The sequence below is a fragment of the Oncorhynchus nerka genome, linkage group LG27 (genome assembly GCF_034236695.1).
Source record: "Oncorhynchus nerka isolate Pitt River linkage group LG27, Oner_Uvic_2.0, whole genome shotgun sequence".
Lineage (NCBI taxonomy): Eukaryota > Metazoa > Chordata > Actinopteri > Salmoniformes > Salmonidae > Oncorhynchus > Oncorhynchus nerka.
This window is the reverse complement of record NC_088422.1, coordinates 59,418,837-59,440,066: the sequence shown is the minus strand read 5'-3', so window position 1 is coordinate 59,440,066 and position 21,230 is coordinate 59,418,837. Positions and strand designations below refer to the sequence as shown.

At 41.3% G+C, this 21,230-nt stretch overlaps 1 protein-coding gene across 1 annotated transcript in view; it reads left to right on the top strand.

Annotated features, from left to right (window-relative positions):
- Positions 1-21,230, top strand: part of LOC115112062 (leucine zipper protein 2-like) — a 194,568-nt gene that overhangs the window by 159,339 nt on the left and 13,999 nt on the right. The window contains exons 8-10 of the mRNA XM_029638774.2: positions 14,382-14,456; positions 15,916-16,083; positions 19,570-19,677. Coding sequence (XP_029494634.2) covers positions 14,382-14,456; positions 15,916-16,083; positions 19,570-19,677 — 351 coding nt within the window. The remainder of the gene's footprint in view (positions 1-14,381; positions 14,457-15,915; positions 16,084-19,569; positions 19,678-21,230) is intronic.

The window sequence follows — 21,230 nt, the reverse complement described above, 5'->3', positions numbered from 1 at the left end:
TCTTTGCTTGACATCATGGGAAAATCCAAAGAAATCAGCCAAGACCTTAGATTTTTTTTGTAGACCTCCACAAGTCTGGTTGATTCTTGGGAGCAATTCCCAAATGCCTGAAGGTACCACATTCATCTGTACAAACAATAGTATGCAAGCATAAACACCATGGGACCACACAGCCATTATACCGCTCAGGAAGGAAACATGTTCTGTCTCCTAGAGATGAACGTACTTTGGTGCGAAAAGTGCAAATCAATCCCAGAACAACAGCAAAGGACCTTGTGAAGATGCTGGAGGAAACAGGTACAAAGTATCTATATCCACAGTAAAACGAGTCCTATTTCGACATAACCTGAAAGGCTGCTCAGCAAGGAAGAAGCCACTGCTCCAAAACCGCCACAAAAAAGCCAGACTACGGTTTGCAACTGCACATGGGGATAAAGATTGTACTTTTTGGAGAAATGTCCTCTGGTCTGATGAAACAAAAATAAAACTGTTTGGCCATGATGACCATCGTTATGTTCGGCGGAAAAAGGGGAAGGCTTGCAAGCCGACGAACACCATCACAACCATGAAGCACGGGAGTGGCAGCATCATGTTGTGGGGGTGCTTTGCTGCAGGAGGGACTGGTGCACTTCACAAAATAGATGGTGTCATGAGGGAGGAAAATTATGTGGACATATTGAAGCAACATCTCAAGACATCAGTCAGGAAGTTAAAGCTTGGTTGCAAATGGGTCTTCCAAATGGACAATAACCCGAGCATACATCCAAAGTCGTGGCAAATTTGCTTAAAGACAACAAGGTCAAGGTATTGGAGTAGCCATCACAAAGCCCTGACCTCAATCCTATAGAACATTTGTGGGCAGAACAGAAAAAGCGTGTGCGAGCAAGGAGGCCTACAAACTTGACTCAGTTACACCAACTCTGTCAGGAGGAATGGGCCAAAATTCACCCAATTTATTGTGGGAAGCTTGTGGAAAGCTACCCGAAATGTTTGACCCAAGTTAAATAATTTGAAAGGCAATGCTACCAAATACTAATTGAGTGTATGTAAACTTCTGACCCACTGGGAATCTGATGAAGGAAATAAAAGCTGAAATAAATCATTCTCTCTATTATTATATTAGGTTCCCGGAATGTTTCATTAGGTTGTGGGAACAGTCTGGTGGGAACATTGTGGGGACATCACAAAAGATATGTTCCCAAAACTTAAAAACGTTCCAGTTTTGCGGATGATTCTACAATGTTTTTTTTAGGGTGCATAAACATTCACCTGGTGTTACAATAGCATTTCCAGAACACAGATCATCTGTTCTTTAACACTATAACTGCTAAGGCAGTCATTTTGACTGCTCATTAATGCAAAATAATTATTAATCTTCCATTACATCTCCTTTCTTGACATTTCCTAAATAAGTATATTTAACACACTGTAGGTGTAAAATCTTACTATCACAAACAAGAACTGGAGTTATAACCTTCAGGAGGGCATGTTCTTTTTTGAATGATTTTCCCCCGTTGCCAATTCTCCTCCCGACAGTTGAAAGTGCAGTGCCCAGCTGATAATCACCCTGATACTTGCCTCGAAACTGAACCTAAAACAAAACCAATTTTACACACACTGCACACTGAGTATACAAAACATTAAGAACACCTGCTCTTTTAATGACAGACTGACCAGGTGAAAGCTGTGATCGCCTATTGATGTCACTTGTGAAATCCACTTCAATCAGTGTGGATGAAGGAGAGGAGACAGGTTAAAAAATGATTTTTAAGCCTTGAGACATTGAGACATGAATTGTGTATTTGTGCCAGAGGGTGAATGGGCAAGACAAAAGATTTAAGTGCCTTTGAACGGGGTATGGTAGTAGGTGCCAGGCGAACCGGTTTGTGTCAAGAACCGTAACGCTGCTGGATTTTTCCACAGTTTCCTATGTGTATCAAGAATGCTCCACCACCCAAAGGACATCCAGCCAACTTGGGGGGTGGGGGGTATGTACCCTATATCAGTCCACTGAATCCAAACAGTCTTATCACTCTACTCTAGCCTACTTGGAGTAAGGGCGTGCATAATTGTACATGCTGAACGGCTTTCAATATATGGGAAAAGATCCTCATCGGGCAGCAGGTGAGCGACTTTTGGAGAATGTGGTGATGAAGCTTGTGGATCCTTACATAAGGCAAGTGGCGAAATGTCACCATGGACAATTTCTTCACTTCACTGTCATTGGCCGGCACCATGAACAAAGTGAGGTGGGAGCTCCCTCACTCTGCACAATATAAGACACCTGCACAGCCGTTGTGCAACGGTGCTGAAAAATGACAAGATGACAGGAAACAATAAAGAGTGAACCGGATACGATTACGCACTACAACCAAACAAAGGTACTGTATGTCAAAGTGTGTCAAGCAAGTGAAAGGTACGAAGATTTGTCAACTGTTAGGACAAAGGGATAGCAGCTAAATGAAATCCAACTGATGCCATTGTGTGAAGACGCACACAATGTAAACACAATCTGACAATAACTGACTATTTTATGAGTTGACAATAATTGACATTTTGACACTTATATGAATTATAATGCCATTATTGCTTTTGTGATGATTTTCACTACTGATGTTTTTATCATTTGACCCTGCGTCTTGCTGACCCTGCGTCTTGGTGTTAAGGGTATATATTTTATTTTGTCATTATAGAAAGAAGCAGTTACCCGTGTTCTGACACATACAGTACCTTCTGGAAGCATTCATACCCCTTGACTTATTCCACATTTTGTTGTATTCCAGCCTGAATTCAACAATTGATTAAATATATACATTTTTTTCACCCATCTACACACAATACCCCATAATGACAAAGTGAACACATGTTTTAGGAAATTTTATTGAAAATGAAATACAGAAATATCTCATTTACAGAAGTATTCACTCCCCTTTGCTGTGACACTCCAAATTGAGCTCGGATGCATCCAATTTCCTTTGATCATCCTTGAGATGTTACCACAACTTGATTGGAGTCCACCTGTCTACATGATTTAGAAAGAAACACCTGTCTATATAAGGCCCCACAGTTGACAGTGCACATTAGAGCAGAAACTATACCATGAAGTTCAAGGAGCTATCCGTAGATCTCTGAGATATATATCTGGGGATGGGTATCAAACCATTTCTAGAGTGTTGAAAGTTTCCAAGAGCATAGTGGTCTCCGTCATTGGGAAATGGTAAAGAAATATGGAAGTACCCAGACTCTGGCTGTCCAACCAAACTGAGCAACCAGGCAAGAAGGACCTTGGTCAGTGAGGTGACCAAGAACCCAATGACCACTCTGACAGAGTTTATTGGCTGAGATGGGACAACCTGCCAGAAGGACAACAGTCTCTACAGCACTTCACCAATCTGGGCTTTATGGGAGAGTGGCCAGACGGAAGTCACTCCTGAGAAAAAGGCAAATGACAGCACGTCTGGAGTTTGCAAAAAGGCACGTGAAAGAATCTGAGAGCATAAGGCAAAAGATTCTGTGGTCTGATGAGACAAAATATGAGCTCTTTGGCCTGAATGCAAAGCGCCATGTCTGGAGAAAACTAGGCACAGGTCATCACCCATCTAACACCATCCCTACTGTGAAGCATGGTGGTGGCTAGGGCTGTTGGGGTCACCGTATTACCGCCACACCAGCAGTCATGAGTCATGACTGCAGTAAAATTCCACATGACCGTTGACAACGGTAATCTCCTCTTATGCACTCTGGACATGCTTTGGTAGTACCCAACTCACTAACGATCATCAGGTCGCTAATGGCTTGATACTCTGGGATCTATTGTCCCTCTAACCACTCTGACATCAATGAAAATGCAGTCGAAAATCACATCAAATACTTATCATCAAAACAGTATGTGCTTTTAAAACTCACTTCACTTTGATGAATTTGAAGAAAGAAGTTCAATAACAGTGGAAAACATTGTTGTGGGTGTTGTTTCAAAGCCTATCGAAATGGACAGTGCTTTATAAGGTGATGATTAATTCCAAACCCTCGTGCATACATAGGCCTATATATGAGCCCAAGCCCGATGATGGTGCCTTTATACAATACATAGCCTACTTATATTACGCGTGGCAGAATTATTATTTGTTTTAACTGATTGAGGATGTCTTTGTTACATAATTGATCTAGACTATATTCCAAAATTAAACATATTCTAGGAATCAACTTTGAGTGCTGACTGTATTATTAGGCATACCTATGGACTGGTTACATTATGCTATGCTCCAAGCGTTCTATGAGTCTGGGTTCTATCCATGAGTCTGGAAGAGAAGGTATAGCCTAGGCGATGCTGTTGGTTCATTGATTGTTTAGGGTTGCTTACAGAGTTAGCCTACAATTATAGTGAATTTGTATTTGATTTTGAATAACCTAGTAATAGGTCATTTTTTATATTTTCATAATTAATAGGCTGACACATTACCTTTAGCTACAGAATATCTCACCACCGTGCATTTCCATCTCTTCCCCTTTCTCCTAAATTCCTTTCCAGAGAGTGGGGCTGTCAACAGTTTAATGAAATATGTTTTGTTGTGAAAATCTGTTACTATTGATGTTCCCAAACAGATTTAACTTGGCTTCCCAAGTTAAGCCCTGGGTAGCTGCAGGAACAGGGTTGGAGAACCCATGGCATATGAGTGGCTGCATGCTCCTCAGAGTGGTTGATGTGTGGAGTGAAATAACCTGAGTAGTCTATGCCATGAAAAACATACTGGCACGGTAAAGGTCTCCATTCGCTATTCGAATGCATATGGATGACATGTCTTTTTTCCTCTGCCCCTGTTCCTGCCGATTTGATAATGGTCTAATTTGAAATCTAAACGAATTTGACATATTAGTAAAGACAAGATTAAATTGAGAACAGTCTGATGAGTGAAAATATGTATGATCACTTGATGAGGAGAACAGGGTGTGCAGTCTGAGGCAAGGAACAGAGCGCAAGCTTTGTTTGTGACTTTCTCAAATCATCAAAAGCCTTTAGTTGCATCATGCAGCCCATATATGTTTTGATATCTACGACATTCTAAAGTTTGTATCATTCACAATTAAAATTGCAAAATAATTCTAAATCTAGCGTATAGGACCTGTTTCAAATGATTACTGTTACACTCAACATAACCACTTCATATGCACACTCGCTCCAGGATGGGAAAAATATCCTTTCTATTTAAAGCACTTAAGTTCAATTATATTCTTCTTACTAAAAGATCATATAATATAAAATAATGGCATGGGACTTATAAGATTATCTTGTCAAGCCTCCAGTGTGTGGCATGGCACATACCCAGATAAAATAAATTTACATTTACATTTAAGTCATTTAGCAGACGCTCTTATCCAGAGCGACTTACAAATTGGTGCTTTCACCTTATGACATCCAGTGGAACAGCCACTTTACAATAGTGCATCTAGGTCTTTTAAGGGGGGGTGAGAAGGATTACTTTATCCTATCCTAGGTATTCCTTAAAGAGGTGGGTTTTCAGGTGTCTCCGGAAGGTGGTGATTGACTCCGCTGTCCTGGCGTCGTGAGGGAGTTTGTTCCACCATTGGGGGGCCAGAGCAGCGAACAGTTTTGACTGGGCTGAGCGGGAACTGTACTTCCTCAGTGGTAGGGAGGCGAGCAGGCCAGAGGTGGATGAACGCAGTGCCCTTGTTTGGGTGTAGGGCCTGATCAGAGCCTGGAGGTACTGAGGTGCCGTTCCCCTCACAGCTCCGTAGGCAAGCACCATGGTCTTGTAGCGGATGCGAGCTTCAACTGGAAGCCAGTGGAGAGAGCGGAGGAGCGGGGTAGGCCAACTCATATTCTGTGCTTCTGAAATACAGTACCATTAAAAAATGTGGACACACCTACTCATTAAAGGCTTTTTCTTTATTTTTGAGATTTTCTACATTGTAGAATAATAGTGAAGACATCAAAACTATGAAATAACACATATGGAATCATGTAGTTACCAAAAATGTGGTAAACAAATCAAAATATATTTTACATGTGACATTCTTCAAATAGCCACCCTTTGCCTTGTTGACAGCTTTGCACACTCTTGGCATTCTCTCAACCAGCCTCACCTGGGATGCTTTTCCAACAGTCTTGAAGGAGTTCCCACATATGCTGAGCACTTGTTGGCTGCTTTTCTTTCACTCTGTGGTCCAACTCATGCCAAACCATCTCAATTTGGTTGAGGTCAAGTGATTGTGGAGACCAGGTCATCTGATGCAGCACTCCATCACTCTCCTTCATGGTCAAATAGCTCTTACACATCCTGGAGGTGTGTTGTGTCATTGTCCTGTTGAAAAACAAATGATAGTCTGACAAAGCGCTAATCAGATGGGATGGTGTATGCAGCAGAATGCTGTGGTAGCCATGCTGGCTAAGTGTGCCTTGAATTCTAAATAAATCACAGACAGTATCACCAGTAAAGCACCCCCACGCCATCACACCTCCTCCTCCATGCTTCACGGTGAGAACCACACATGGAGATCATACATTCAAGAGCACTCGGATGACTATTCGGGCAAAGTGACCTACAGTTGAAGTCGGAAGTTTACATACACTTAGTCATTAAAACTTGTTTTTCAACCACTCCACAAATTTCTTGTTAAAAAATACATCCCTCCCTACCTTTTAGGCTTACCCAGTATTGAAGACTTGACTTGATAATCTCTGAATGTCATGAAACCTTTTGGGCCGCTGTACAGTTTGGATTGATTGAGTGATAGCATTTTATTAACTGACAAATAAAATCATACAGTTGAAGTCGGAAGTTTACATACACTTAGGTTGGAGTCATTAAAACTAGTTTTTCAACCACTCCACAAATGTCTTGTTAACAAACTATAGTTTTGGCAAGTCAGTTAGGACATCTACTTTGTGCATGACAAGTAATTTGTCCAACAATTGTTTACAGGCATATTATTTCACTTATCATTCACTGTATCACATTTCCAGTGGGTCAGAAGTTTACATACACTAAGTTAACTGTGCCTTTAAACAGCTTGGAAAATTCCAGAAAACGTCATCATGGCTTTAGAAGCTTCAGATAGGCTAATTGACATCATTTGAGTCAATTGGAGGTATACCTGTGGATGTATTTCAAGGCCTACCTTCAAACTCAGTGCCTCTTTGCTTGACATCATGGGAAAATCGAAAGAAATCAGCCAAGACCTCAGAAAAAAAATTGTAGACACCCACAAGTCTGGTTGATCCTTGAGAGCAATTTCCAAACGCCTGAAGGTACCACACTCATCTGTAAAAACAATAGTATACAAGTATAAACACCATGGGATCACGCAGCCGTCATACCTCTCAGGAAGGAGACGCGTTCTGTTCTGTCTCCTAGAGATGAACGTACTTTGGTGCGAAAAGTGAAAATTATTCAGAGAGCAACAGCAAAGGACCTTGTTAAGATGCTGGAGGAAAGAGATACAAAAGTATCTATATCCACAGTAAAATTAGTCCTATATCGACATAACCTGAAAGGCCGCTCAGCAAGGAAGAAGCCACTACCCCAAAACCGCCACAAAAAAGCCAGACTACGGTTTGCACATGGGGACTAAGATGGTACTTTTTGGAGAAATGTCCTCTAGTCTGAGGAAACAAAAATAGAACTGTTTGGCCATAATGACCATCGTTATGTTTGGAGGAAAAAAGGGGGAGGCTTGCAAGCCGAAGAACACCATCCCAACCATGAAGCACGGGGGTGGCAGCATCATACTGTGGGGGTGCTTTCCTGCAGGAGGGACTGGTGCGATTCACAAAATATATGGCGTCATGAGGGAGGAAAATATGTAGATATATTGAAGCAACATCTCAAGACATCAGTCAGGAAGTTAAAGCTTGGTCGCAAATGGGTATTTCAAATGGACAATGACCCCGAGCATACTTCCAAAGTTGTGGCAAAATGGCTTAAGGACAACAAAGTCAAGGTATTGGAGTGGCCATCACAAAGGCCTGACCTCAATCCTATAGAACATATGCGGTCAGAACTGAAAAAGCATGTGCGAGCAAGGAGGCCTACAAACCTGACTCAGTTATACCAGCTCTGTCAGGAGGAATGGGCCAAAATTCACCCAATTTATTGTGGGAAGCTTGTGGAAGGCTACCCTAAACATTTGACCCAAGATAAACAATTTGAAAGGCAATGCTACCAAATACTAATTGAGTGTATGTAAACTTCTGACCCACTGGTAATGTGATGAAAGAAATAAAAGATTCTCTGCTATTATTCTGACATTTCACATTCTTAAAATAAAGTGGTGATCCTAACTGACCTAAGACGGGGAATTTTTACTCTGATTAAATGTCAGGAAATGTGAAAAACTGAGTTTAAATGTATTTGGCTAAGGTGTATGTAAAATTCCGACTTCAACTGTATACATGTTGAGTTGTGTATAGATGTCACAAAAGGGAGAATCTTCTACATGCCACAACTGAGTGTATTATAGAGAGCTATAAGGTCATGGCTTCCCTGCCAGGATTAGAAGAGTGTGCATATTTATCTAGGCATTAAAATAAAAGTTACAGTATATCCAGGTAGAAAAAAACCTGGCATCTTCAGAACACACTATTTTAATTTGATGATACCTGCAGGGTTTCTGTAAGGGCACAAGGCGAGACCCAGATGCAGACACATGAGGCAGATGGTTAGAGTCCAAGATGTTTATTAACAATCCAAAAGCGGTAGGCAAGAGAATGGTCGTGGACAGGCAAAAGGTCAAAACCAGTTCAGTGTTCCAGAGGTACAGAATGGCAGGCAGGCTCAAGGTTATGGCAGGCATGAATGGAGTCCAGAAAAACAAGCAAAGGTCAAAACCGAGAGGACTAGTAAAAGATAATCGAAAAGCAGGCGCATGGCGGAAAACACACTGGTTGACTGGAACATATAAGACAAACTGGCACAGAGAGACAGGAAACACAGGGATAAATGCACTGGGGAAATTAAGCGACACCTGGAGAGGATGGAGACAATCACAAGGACAGGTGAAACAGATCAGGGCGTGACAGCTTTCAATGGGAGAGCCTTCCCAGCAAACCAAAATTGGTTCTGTGAAAGTTCCCAGAACATACTTTAGGTCGTGTTTCTTGGCCTAAGCAAGTCTCTTCTTCTTATTGGTGTCCTTTAGTAGTGATGTCTTTGCAGCAAATTGACCACGAAGGCCTGATTCACACAGTCTCCTCTGAACAGTTGATGGTGAGATGTGTCTGTTACTTGAACTTTGTGAAGCATTTATTTTGGGCTGCAATTTCTGGTAACTATAATGAACTGGGTCTTCCATTTCTGTGGTGGTCCTCATGAGAGCCAGTTTCATCATCAGCTCTTGATGGTTTTTGTGACTGCACTTGAAGTAACTTTCAAAGTTTTAGAATTTTTCCGAATTAACTGAACTTCATGTCTTAAAGTAATGTTGGACTGTTATTTCTCTTTGCTTATTTGATCTGTTCTTGCCGTAACATGGACTTAGTCTTTTACCAAATAGGGCAATTTACATTTACATTACATTTAAGTAATTTAGCAGACGCTCTTATCCAGAGCGACTTACAAATTGGTGCATTCACCTTATGACATCCAGTGGAACAGTAGTGCATCTAAATCTTTTAAGGGGGGGTGAGAGGGATTACTTTAACCTATCCTAGGTATTCCTTAAAGAGGTGGGGTTTCAGGTGTCTCTACCTTGTCCCAACACAACTGTTTGGCTCAAACGCATAAAGAGGGAAAAAAATGCCACAAATTAACTTTTAAGTTGGCACACCTGTTAATTGAAATGCATTCCATGATGGTGGTTGAGAGAATGCCAAGAGTGTGCAAAGCTGTCATCAAGGCAAAGCGTGGCTATTTGAAGAATCTCGAATATAAAATATATTTAGATTTTTTTAAACACTTTTTTGGTTACTACAGTACATTATTCCATATGTGTTAACTTGTTATGGCTGCAATCCCGATATCGGGATAAGTGTCATCAACAACCGCTGAATAGCATAGCGCTACATACAATAGATATTACTATAAATATTTATATTCATGAAATCACAAGTGCAATATAGGAAAACACAGTTTAGCCTTTTGTTAATCCACCTGTCGTGTCAGATTTTGAAATTATGCTTTATAAGCAATCCAAGCGTTTGTGTAAGTTTATCGATTGCACGATAAAACATTAAGTACACTTAGCATCAGGTAGCTCGGTCACGAAAATCAGAAAAGCAATCAAATTAATCGTTTACCTTTGATGATCTTCGGATGTTTTCACTCACGAGACTCCCAGTTACACAACAAATGTTCCTTTTGTTCCATAAAGATTTTTTCTAGATCCAGAATACCTCCATTTGATTGTTGCGTTATGTTCAGAAATCCACAGGAAAGAGCGGTCACGACAACGCAGACGAAAATTCCAAATAGTTTCCATAATGTCCACAGAAACATGTCAAACGTTTTTTATAATCAATCCTCAGGTTGTTTTAAAAATATATAATCGATAATATATCAACCGTAAATGTCTTTCACACTAGGAGAGGGGAAAACAATGGCTGTCCAAATTCTGTTGCGCGAGCAAAACTCATGTGACCACTTGACGCGAAGTTATCGTTCTGTCTCATTTTTCAAAATAAAAGCCAGAAACTATGTCTGAAGACTGTTGACACCTTAAGGAAGCGATAGGAAAAGGAATCTGGTTCATATCCCTTTAAATCCAGCAATGGGAGGCTATGGAACATGGAGTTTTCAAAATAGAAGCCACTTCTTGTTTTGATTTTCCTCAGGGTTTCGCCTGCAATATCAGTTCTGTTATACTCACAGACAATATTTTGACAGTTTTGGAAACTTTAGAGTGTTTTCTATCCAATACTAATAATAATATGCATATATTAGCAACTGAGACTGGGGAGCTGACCGTTTACAATGGGCACCTTTTCATCCAAGCTACTCAATACTGCCCCTGCAGCCATAAAAAGTGAATTCATGGTTTCGATGTCTTCACTATTATTCTACAATGTGTAAAATAAAGAAAAACCCCAAGAATGAGTAGGTGTTCTAAAACTTTAGACTGGTAATATTGACATTTTCAAATTGCGTCTGTATAGCCCACGTAAAAAGAAAACAGCCTTCATTGCATCTACAGCTGATATGTTTACAGCATTATACAATAACCCCACGTGTTATTTAACTGTAGGCTACATACCATTGCTGAAAGAACCATTACCAGCATCTCATGTATGTTTGTGGTGATGTGTTTAGAACCCCATTTCTTCCCTGGCTGAATATTGACCAGCGATGTTTAATAATAATAAGACAGTCCATTTGAAATGAGAGCTTTTAGAATTCCTCTATATGTTCTGTCCAATTACCTTGAAAAGGACCGCTTTGAACCATTTGTAAGCACTTCTGTATCCACTTTCTCCTCTATCTTCTTCAGAGCAATTTAGTGTAGGGAGCAATGAATACCTCTGCCTTTTCAATCGTCATTTGATATGGGGAAATTATATACTAGCCTTTATACCTGTGATTAAAGAACTGCTTCGGAAAGTTGTATTACTTTGGTTTCCCTCTCAAACACAGTCGGACAGCTACAAATGGCTTTGTGTGATAGTCTCACTTCCCCGTAATATAGAAATACCTCAGCGGAGTAAATTGATTCCTTGGTTTCCGTGCAAACGGTTCGTTCTGAGTTACAGTTCCGTCCATGACTGTGCTCTGCAAGCAGCCCACTGCAATAACAAAACAAAACTACTGCAATGCCTCGTTCAAAAGACTGACTTGCTACATCTCAGTGATGCCTTCGATGGCACAGCCGTTAATGACCTTGCTCGCTCACTGACACCTGGAAACAACTTGACAATAGTACAGCCACATAGAGATTATATTTTATACCAAAATGTATTTAGCCAATAGTTTTTCTGTTGACGGATGCTGGACAACAGAGATGATTGCCTGTCAAAAAAAAAACGGCCAAGATGTCTGCCTTTGTACGTTTGCAACTTGCACTAAAAAAAATTGAGTTGAGTTGAGATTTTGACTAACAAAATCGGACAATGAGGAATGCGTATGTGTTTCTTATACGTCTCTGTGAGTGTACTTCCTCTGGGTTTTTTTTTTACCATGTGAAGACAAATAAAAATAAAAAACCTTGTCACATAATCAACACAACACAGGTGCATTCCTATTCAAATGAAAACCAGCCACGATGACAGTTCAAAGCGCCTTTACAATGCCAATGACAGTTGAAACATGAAATCAGGTGTAAGCATCCTTGTATGATCTAGGCAAGAGCAGGAAACTACAGGATACATTCAGACACTAGACAACTCAGAAAGGTTACACACTCTTAGAAGAAAAAGGTGCTATATGGAACCTTAAAGTTTTAAAAACATTTTTGGTCCCAGGTAGAACTCTTTTGGTTTCCATGTAGAACCTTTTCCACAGAGAGTTGGAATCCAAAAAGGGTTCTACTTGAAACCAAAAAGGGTTAGACATGGAAGATGGGTTAAATGGAATAGTAACTGAATTGTACAATGACTGTAGGCCAACCTCTCACATGTAGCCAAATATAAAATTAACCTGTGCAAAATTAACTATTTCTTGCAAATGTTAATTTTGTCTCGGGAACAGGAGTGGAGACATATTTAATCAAATTGAATACAACAGGTGTAGGTAGACCTTCCTCTGACACCGCCTAGTATAGAGGACCTGGATGGCAGGAAGCTTGGCCCCAGTGATGTACTGGGCCGTACGCACTACCCTCTATAGTGCCTTACGGTCCAATGCTGAGCAGTTGACATACCAGGCGGTGCTGCGACCGGTCAGGATGTTCTCGATGGTGCAGCTGTAGAACTTTTTGAGGATCTGGGGACCCATGCCAAATCTTTCAGTCTCCTGAGGGGAAGGGGGAGGGGAAGATACATCACATAACATCCAAGACAAACTGCAATCTTATCAGAAACACTTTGGATCGTTTTCACAGCCTTCATTTCCTTAAAATCAGTAAAACCGATGTCCTTTAGCATGGGAATATTCAGTCCCCTGTTCTATGATTTTCTCCCTGGTCCCTAAACGTTGAGTAATAAGTAGCCTCCCAAATCTCTGAAATGATAAGCAGAAACATATCTATGTAGACTTTTTTTTAAATCCTGCACCCCTATGAAAAAATCTTTATGCCGTCCCTGGACATATTTTAGTACATTTTCGGTTGTAGTCTGATGTAGCATGTATATTATGTACACCAAGCAACAAGCCAGAATACACTCCACATCGCCATAATAGCCATAGGTCTTACGTGAACAGACACCCCCACATATAGTCTCCTACACATATTCATGGGCAAACATTTAGACTTAAGCTTTTTCCATGGGTCTTGACACTGTTCATGCCAGAAGACGTTGACCTTGTAATTTGCGAACGTATGCCTGTACAGTAGATCATTCGGAGAGCCCTATAAAAAGCGCACCATAAACTTTCACAATGTGAAGTCCATCACCCGGGCCGTTTTACACACCCTCTCTGTAAATCCCCTCCTATTAAGCGTGTCCTCCCACCCTGATGAGTTCCTCAGTATTGTAATGAGTCCGTCTAGAATCGCGAGTCAATTCATTTGAACTCAGTCAATTCACATAATGTATCAGCTTACATTTGTTCACAGGGCGAATAAAAAACAAGCCTTTTTGAAATGTCCAATTTATGGATGGAATTTTAATCGAGTTGAGATAGAGTTGACCTCATCCTGCTCTCGAGCACGCTTGATGGTTTTACTGGTGCCATTTCTTTCATTGACAAGATCAAACCGTTGGTGAGGGGCCATCTTGTTTTAGTCGAGACGGTCTTGAATACATCCAGGTTTGATCCCTTTACTCCACCTTATCCTCCTATAGCACTGTAACCCTAAAGTATGCACTGCCTACACATTAAGCTGCTTTTGAGGATAAAGTGTCTAGCTGTCTATAGCTTGGCTTACAGTTACCACATCACACAGGGATAAGTTGTGGATATGTTTTATATTTAGTTAAACGCAGAAGGGTATTGGTATTCCTAAAAGCCAGACTCACCTTATTGCTCAAACAGTTTGGTATGTACTGCAATTGAGCCATGTGCAATAAAATCGTCTTGATTCTGTCATGTTTTTCACGTAGGCTTTTGGGTTAATACCTTTGAGAAGAACACAATCACCCTCATTCACCCCCATTTCAGCCAAAAGTGAAGACCCACGCTGAGCAAGTCTTACACTTAGCCTTAGTAAGCGCCTCTGACTGAAGTGACCGCCTAATCTATATTCAGTAGTCAAGACACGGTAGGTTAGGAAATTGCTGTGTTTGCAAGAGTACAACAGTTCAATTGTTTCAGCTCAAGTATCTCGTCTTTCCACAGGGACAGCAGCTAATGGATCTGGAGCACAAGTTGACCATTGCCAAAGAAGAGTTGGAAAAGGCCGCACTGGACAAGGTGGGTGTCATTAAACTTTTACTTCATCGTAATCCATCACTTCTTAGACTTCTTTCACTTTGATATGTTGCCGTGTCTTGTTCGTATTGTGTTTCTCCTCTTCATTTCTCCCCGGGGGTAATGTCCTCGGTCTGACCTGTTGAAGTGCTTTGCGATGGCAAACAGTTTTGAGAGGTGCTTTTATGTATTTATTGCATTTTATTGATTTATTTACCCCACTTTTCTCCCCAATTTCGCGATATCCAATTGGTAGTTAGTCTTGTCTCATTGCTGCAACTCCCGCACGGACTCGGGAGAGGCGAAGGTCGAGAGCCGTGCGTCCTCCGAAACACAACCCAGCCGAGCCGCACTGCTTCTTGCCACAATGCCCGCTTAACCCGGAAGCCAGCCGCACCAATGTGTCTGAGGAAACACGGTACACTTCTGGCGACCGAGTCAGCGTGCACTGCGCCGGCCCGCCACAGGAGTCGATGCGACAAGGACATCCCTGCCAACCAAACCCTCCCCATAACCTGGATGACACAGAACCAATTGTACGCCGCCCCATGGGTCTCTCTAGTGGCACAGCTAGCACTTCGATGCTGTGCCTTAGACCAGGGAGAGTACACTTATGCCCTACAGTTTTCTCGGCTTTATTTATATTTATGGATGCTTCAGAGAAGGAGCTTCATTGTGCCATTCTACAGTAGGTGTAGGGATGGATGCATAATTGTGGAATGGCTGGTGACCAAAAGGCTCCTGAACAGCTTCTACTCCCAAGTCTTAAGACTGCTGAACAGTTAATCAAATGGCTACCTGGACAATGTTTCTATTGATCCCCTTTATTATTGCACTGACTCTCTTGCACTGGCTCTATGCACACTCACTAGACTCTACTCACACATACTACACTGACACTCCAAACGCACACTACATACGCTAACACACACATGCTTATTGAAGCCAGACACTCACACATAGACACACTTACCCACTCTTCACATACGTCGCTGCTACTCTGTTTATGATCGATCCTGTTTGTCTAGTCACTTTTACCCCTACCTACATATACACACTGTATAACCTCAATTACCTCAACTACCCCGCACCCCTGCACATTGACTCAGGGCTCATACTCCTTGTAAATAGCCTCGTTATTGTTATTTTATTGTGTTACTATTTCCTTTTTTATTTAGCAAATATTTGTCTTGCCTTTAACCACATTTTTGGGAATAAGTAAATAAGTAAGTAAACATTTCACGGTGAAGTCTTTACCTGTTGTATTCGGCGCATGTTACCAATAAAATTTGATTTGAATAACGGTTACATTTTATCAGTGGGTGGATATACAATAATTGGTGTGTAATTGAGGGAATTGTCAAATGAATGTAGAAGGGGAAGCCCCAGTGATTTTTATTTACTGTTACCATGGATGGATGGTCAAAGACTCATATCTGCTTGCCTCTGTTGCTTGGAACAGGAGTCTCAGTTGAAGGCACTGAAGGACACAGTGCACATCTGCTTCTCTGCTGTTCTGCACAACCAGCACACCAGCAGCCACAGGTTCCCCGCCACCCCCACCCACTTGTTCAGATACTCCTCACTCGTCAACAGCTCCAGAGTCACCTTTCAGCAGCCACACGCCAAGGTAATGCACATTCTGACCCCATGCAACTCCCCGCCAGTTAAGAGGAACAGCAATGGGCATAAACTTTGCAGCAGATGATCAATTTAGATTTCCGGGTGACAATCACAGAGCCAAGTACCGATTTCTCAACCAAATGCACCTAGTGACACTCCCTGGAGAGGAGACGTTCCGAACATAATTACAACTAAAGACTATAGTCGGGGCAAATAGGATTGTAGAAGTTGCTCAAAATAATAACATGTCCAAATACAGCAGGCATTTGTGTAACTTATGTTACTCTTCACACTCTATTGCCAGGAAAATAAGACCCAATTATTTTTCACTGTAAGGGTGTGCGATCGGGCTCTTGTTTTCAATCAAATAAATTATAATTAAATGTGACACTTTCTTTTGTTGAATGTCTTTCAAAGTCCTCTTCATACAGCAGTTAACAAAAGGCCAAGGACTTAATCCCCTGAGAGCAAACCAAGGGTGACAGCGGGAAGGGAAAAGTTATCTAGTGAAAACAGGATTAGAACTATGGAGGTCTAACCTGGGGAACCTCTATATGCAAGTTTTCATTAACAAAAACGGTCACTATGATAGAGTGCACAGTGAAACACCAACTAGCCACAATAACTCAAAGTTGGACATGTTGTGAGTGATTGTATAGATAAGAGCAGTAAGCATTTATTTTGAGGGGCGCTATTAGTAACTAGCGTACAGGATTGACAGCTGATTTGTTATACTGACACCTGGCTGTCACTAAGATTAGTTGGGTAAGTACTGTCACAAGAGATAGGCCTAACATCCTCCACCCACCCAAAAAAGGATGATACGAAAAATAAATATGAATTGTAATGGAGTAGGTTTCTAGATCATTGGTAGCTTATCATTAGCAGCTTTCCACAGTAAATAGAAAAGTGATTTACCTTTATAAAGAATATAAATAAATAAATACTCTGCCCAATCATATGTAAGCAAAGTTTGTCAGCAGCGTTGCAAAGAAGATGAACCCTTTGAGGGCATTGATTTTTTTTTTAAAGAAAAAAAAAGATGTGTGTCTTTTTCACATGAAACCCGAAATTGAGCTCAATTCTTCCATCACATTAATCTGTTCTGAACTACACCTCCTTCACTTTATTTATACGCTGTGCAAAGTCATGTTGGACCTAATCACAGGTTATATCAGTCAACCACTGCAGTCATATCAAAATCAGAATATCGAAGTCAATCATAGCTGTGTTGTAGTTTCTTATCGGCCCTGATCCTAGTGAGCAATCCTGTTTCTAAGAGGCTTTTCTCCCTGATGCAGTCAGAAGTCATTCTGCCTCTCGGTGTGTTGGGTGTCAAGCTAAGAGCCTTGACATTAGCTATGGGCCACCCAGAGGACTCTACAGCTCTTTCAGAGGACGCTCCAATACCCCTCCACACGGAAGCACCACATAAAACAAGAAATGTAATGGCCACTTTCTTTCCAAAGATATAAACTATAGTCAATGTTCACAACGGCAGAAGATGACTCCATTACGGCCGATGTGAGTGAATTGTGCTGGGCCTCGTCTCATATTCCAAGCGGGGGTTGAGGGTGGGGTGTGAAGGAGGGTAGCGGGTCTGACGAAAGGAAAGACGACAGAGGGAAAACATAAGTAGAGGTGCCAGGGACCTGCTTATGCAAATCAAGATTTTACCTCTCACTTGATTAGCATCCACGTAGCTCCACTCCATCCTGTGCAGCCCCTTTGGCCATCCGCTGCTATATCCACGGATACTGCCTGCGGCGTGAATCAAAGATGGTTCTCCTCCCTGTAAAGATGACTAGTCCTCCAGATCTGTTGTCGCTGTCTGTTCAATGTGAAGGGGCCCACATCTAATATAAAATCACTGTCAAAGATGGCCAAAAAATGGGGACCACTGACAACCGTAACACCACCCCACATTTCGCTTGTCAATTTGCCATGCGTTGTTTCCTCCTTTTCTTGTGAGGGCAACTCGAATGGACTCGATATGCTAAGGCAAGCCGGGCCTCTTACAAATGTAACCTAATGTATTCCATCAGCCCTTTCATGGCCCAGTCTCCGTTGCATATTTGGTTATCTATTAGGTATTTAATAGAAATGAATAGCTACTGAACACATTCTGTTGGACATGCTGATATTTGTTAGTATGCCCGACTAGCCCGACGGGGGCCATTATTGTCTGTGATCAAAGGGCAATTATTTTGCACAGAAAACAATATAATGTTACATCATTGAAATGAGAAAGGTTTAAAAGCCTACCATTATTTCCTCTACAGCTTCACAAAATATAACGCTTATGCAGGCACTCTGATGCTAACGCCCTCTTGCTGTCTTTGGATTCCAAAGTGGTTAAGATCTGGGATATTTGGGTGTACCAGCTACCCTCTCAGCATTATGTTTGGTATTTGAGTTCCTAAACATAATGGGCCTTAAGCTCCACTAAACAACCATTACTAGATAAGACTCCAGTCTCTGGCTGCAGACACAATCCCCTGCCGGTGAAAGATTCATTAGTGAGAGGTTGCCGGGATCAGCAAGATCAGGGTGGAAGTCTCTTCCTATTTAACAGGCCTAGGGAGGAAGCCAAGTCTTGCGGTGGTGATAGCATGCAATTTTCATCAAAGTAATTGGAGATGATGTGTGGAATGTGGATTCTGTGGAATGCTTGGGGCAGTAATTTACTGCCGGAGGAAAAATCGGGATCTTTATTTGCTGGCTTCCTCTCTGAACATCCCTTTTGACTTGTTGATGGCTTCTCCAGATGAAATCAGTTGCAGGGGTAAACAGAGTTTATTTTTTTATTTTTTATTTTTTTACAGTGTAGAGAAGTGTTGCTATGGCCAGAACACATTGGATCTCTAAAAATATGCAACATTCATTTGAATGAGTTTAAATCTCTCTTTTAACGAAGTCCATGAGATGGACAGGAATAATTCATGCAGATTGAAAGGGAAGTGTGCACGGATTGAAGTATTCAAGAAAACTATGTCAAATGTTTTGGTTGATTTGCGTAGGATCTCTGCAATTTGCATATTTCTGTCTATTTGAAATGTTATCGTTTTTTTTGTTCATATTTCAGGTCAGATCTCTGTGCTGTGAGACCTGTTCAGAGAACAGAACCATCCGTGCATGAATTTCGAAAGACATGGCATCTCTTGTGTTCCTGGAGTAGCAGGACCGTTGGGTGCAGAAAGCCATTTCATCAGGCCCCCATAGCTTTTTGTGAAGTGAAATCATATCTAATTTTTTAAAATCTGGATTTTCCTCTATGGACAGTAGCTGTGGTATAAGCAAAATGAAAATACACCGGGCTGTCCAGTTCAATGAAAAACAAACCGCTTTAAATCTCTTGTCATGGTCTATTTCTACAGAGCTGCACTATGTGTCATGGCTTATACAAACCTTACCCATTACCTGTCGTGTTCCACCTTTCATATTTAGAATTCCTAAACAACTCCTTTTTCTCTCCCGCACTTCTTTCTCGCAGGATATCCCGAAGGTTCAGAGAATCATCATGGCCAGTAAATCGCCTGCGAACATTGGGGTAATGAAGAGAGAAAGTAATCCCGGAGTCAAGGACTGCCAGATGGAAAAGGTGAGCCTTTGGACTAATTAAATTGTAATAGCCTATTTGTGACCCTCAGGCCCCAATCCAGCAGCTTCATCTGTTCATTAAATTCATTTTAATCCTTCAGTCTTTTACCCCAAAACGTCTTTCCGTTTCACAGCGTTACACCGCCACTGCGGCTAATTTCAGATCACAGGATCTGGGTCAATCAAAGTCTAGTCTGTGACTAATCATATGTTGTAACATTTTGTATATTCCAGAAGTCAGAAATACACTGCCGGCCACTTGCACGTTTCGCTGAAGATACAAACAAACAAACAAACTCAAGCCACTTTTATTAGACGAATGGGATCTCACGCTCTGCATTGTATGTATGGTTATGATGCCTGGACAAGGAAGCCGAATATGACTGCCCAACTCTATTGGATTGGGCGGCAGGGAAGGGACAGTTCCAGGGAGGAATGTTCTTCTTGACTTGTTGGTTATCAATAACCATGACAGAAATGAGGCGGGGGGACACTGGGGAGAGACAGTGCACTGTCCAGAGGGATCCTTTCCAGACAGAAAATTACCCTCTATGGAGAAACGTGTCAAAAAGATAGTCCCGTAATGAATCCGTGCCAAAAACAATGTTCGCTCCTGTCGTGTTATTGATGATATCCTTTTGGCAGCGCCGTAAAAGGGGAAATCCTGCTGCAAAGAGACGTGTCCCCCAAGGACACCGTCAAGTTCTACGTGTCTTCCACTGCATGATTAGATGAGATGGAGAGAGATTAGAAATGAGTTATGACAGTTGACAACAACTGTTATAATGCGCTATAAGTATACATCAAGGCATGGTAAATGCATTTGTAAGGCATCGTGTGTGTGTGTGTGGGCGCGCGCGCCTCATAGAAAGTGTTAAGATGTGTTCTCTTACAATGTGCACATTTAGACATTGTTTTACTGCAATCCTTAAATCTCCTCTTTATAGGCAGCTTCACCAACCACCCTTAGCACTTTTAATAGTCCTGTATCATACACAATTAATGAGCTTGGGGATTTCAAAATGGTGTTGTGAAACAACTATGATCTCTTTTTAGGATCCTTCCAGCCAGTCAAAGTTTGAGTTTAAGAACATGCATTCCAACATAGTTTAACAGCAAAAGATGCCTAGGGCAATAAACATTTTTGCACATCATGTTTATCCAAACAGACAATTAATTAACCAAATTATGTGATGATTTCAGTGAAGCGATGAGTGTTTTCCAGAGTGCTCAAAGCTCTGCACACAGGTAATGTCGTAAGATGTATTTGTACTAACCTAATCAGCTTCAGTGGACAGTTGTGTTGGCTGGTATAGTCGGTCAGGCCAGTGTTAGAGACATATCAGATATTTGAGAATTGAAAAAAAGACCAGAAGACTAGAATAATTGGTTTTACTGACCAGCTTCAGCCAAAATACATTTTCTGTAGGTGTTATGTTATTAGGTCTTATTTAAGATTATTTACGGCATATGCAGTATCGACCACCTGGATTTGGTCCTACAGTGCATTCCTTCACTTCTTCAACATTTTGTTATATGACAGCCTTATTCTAA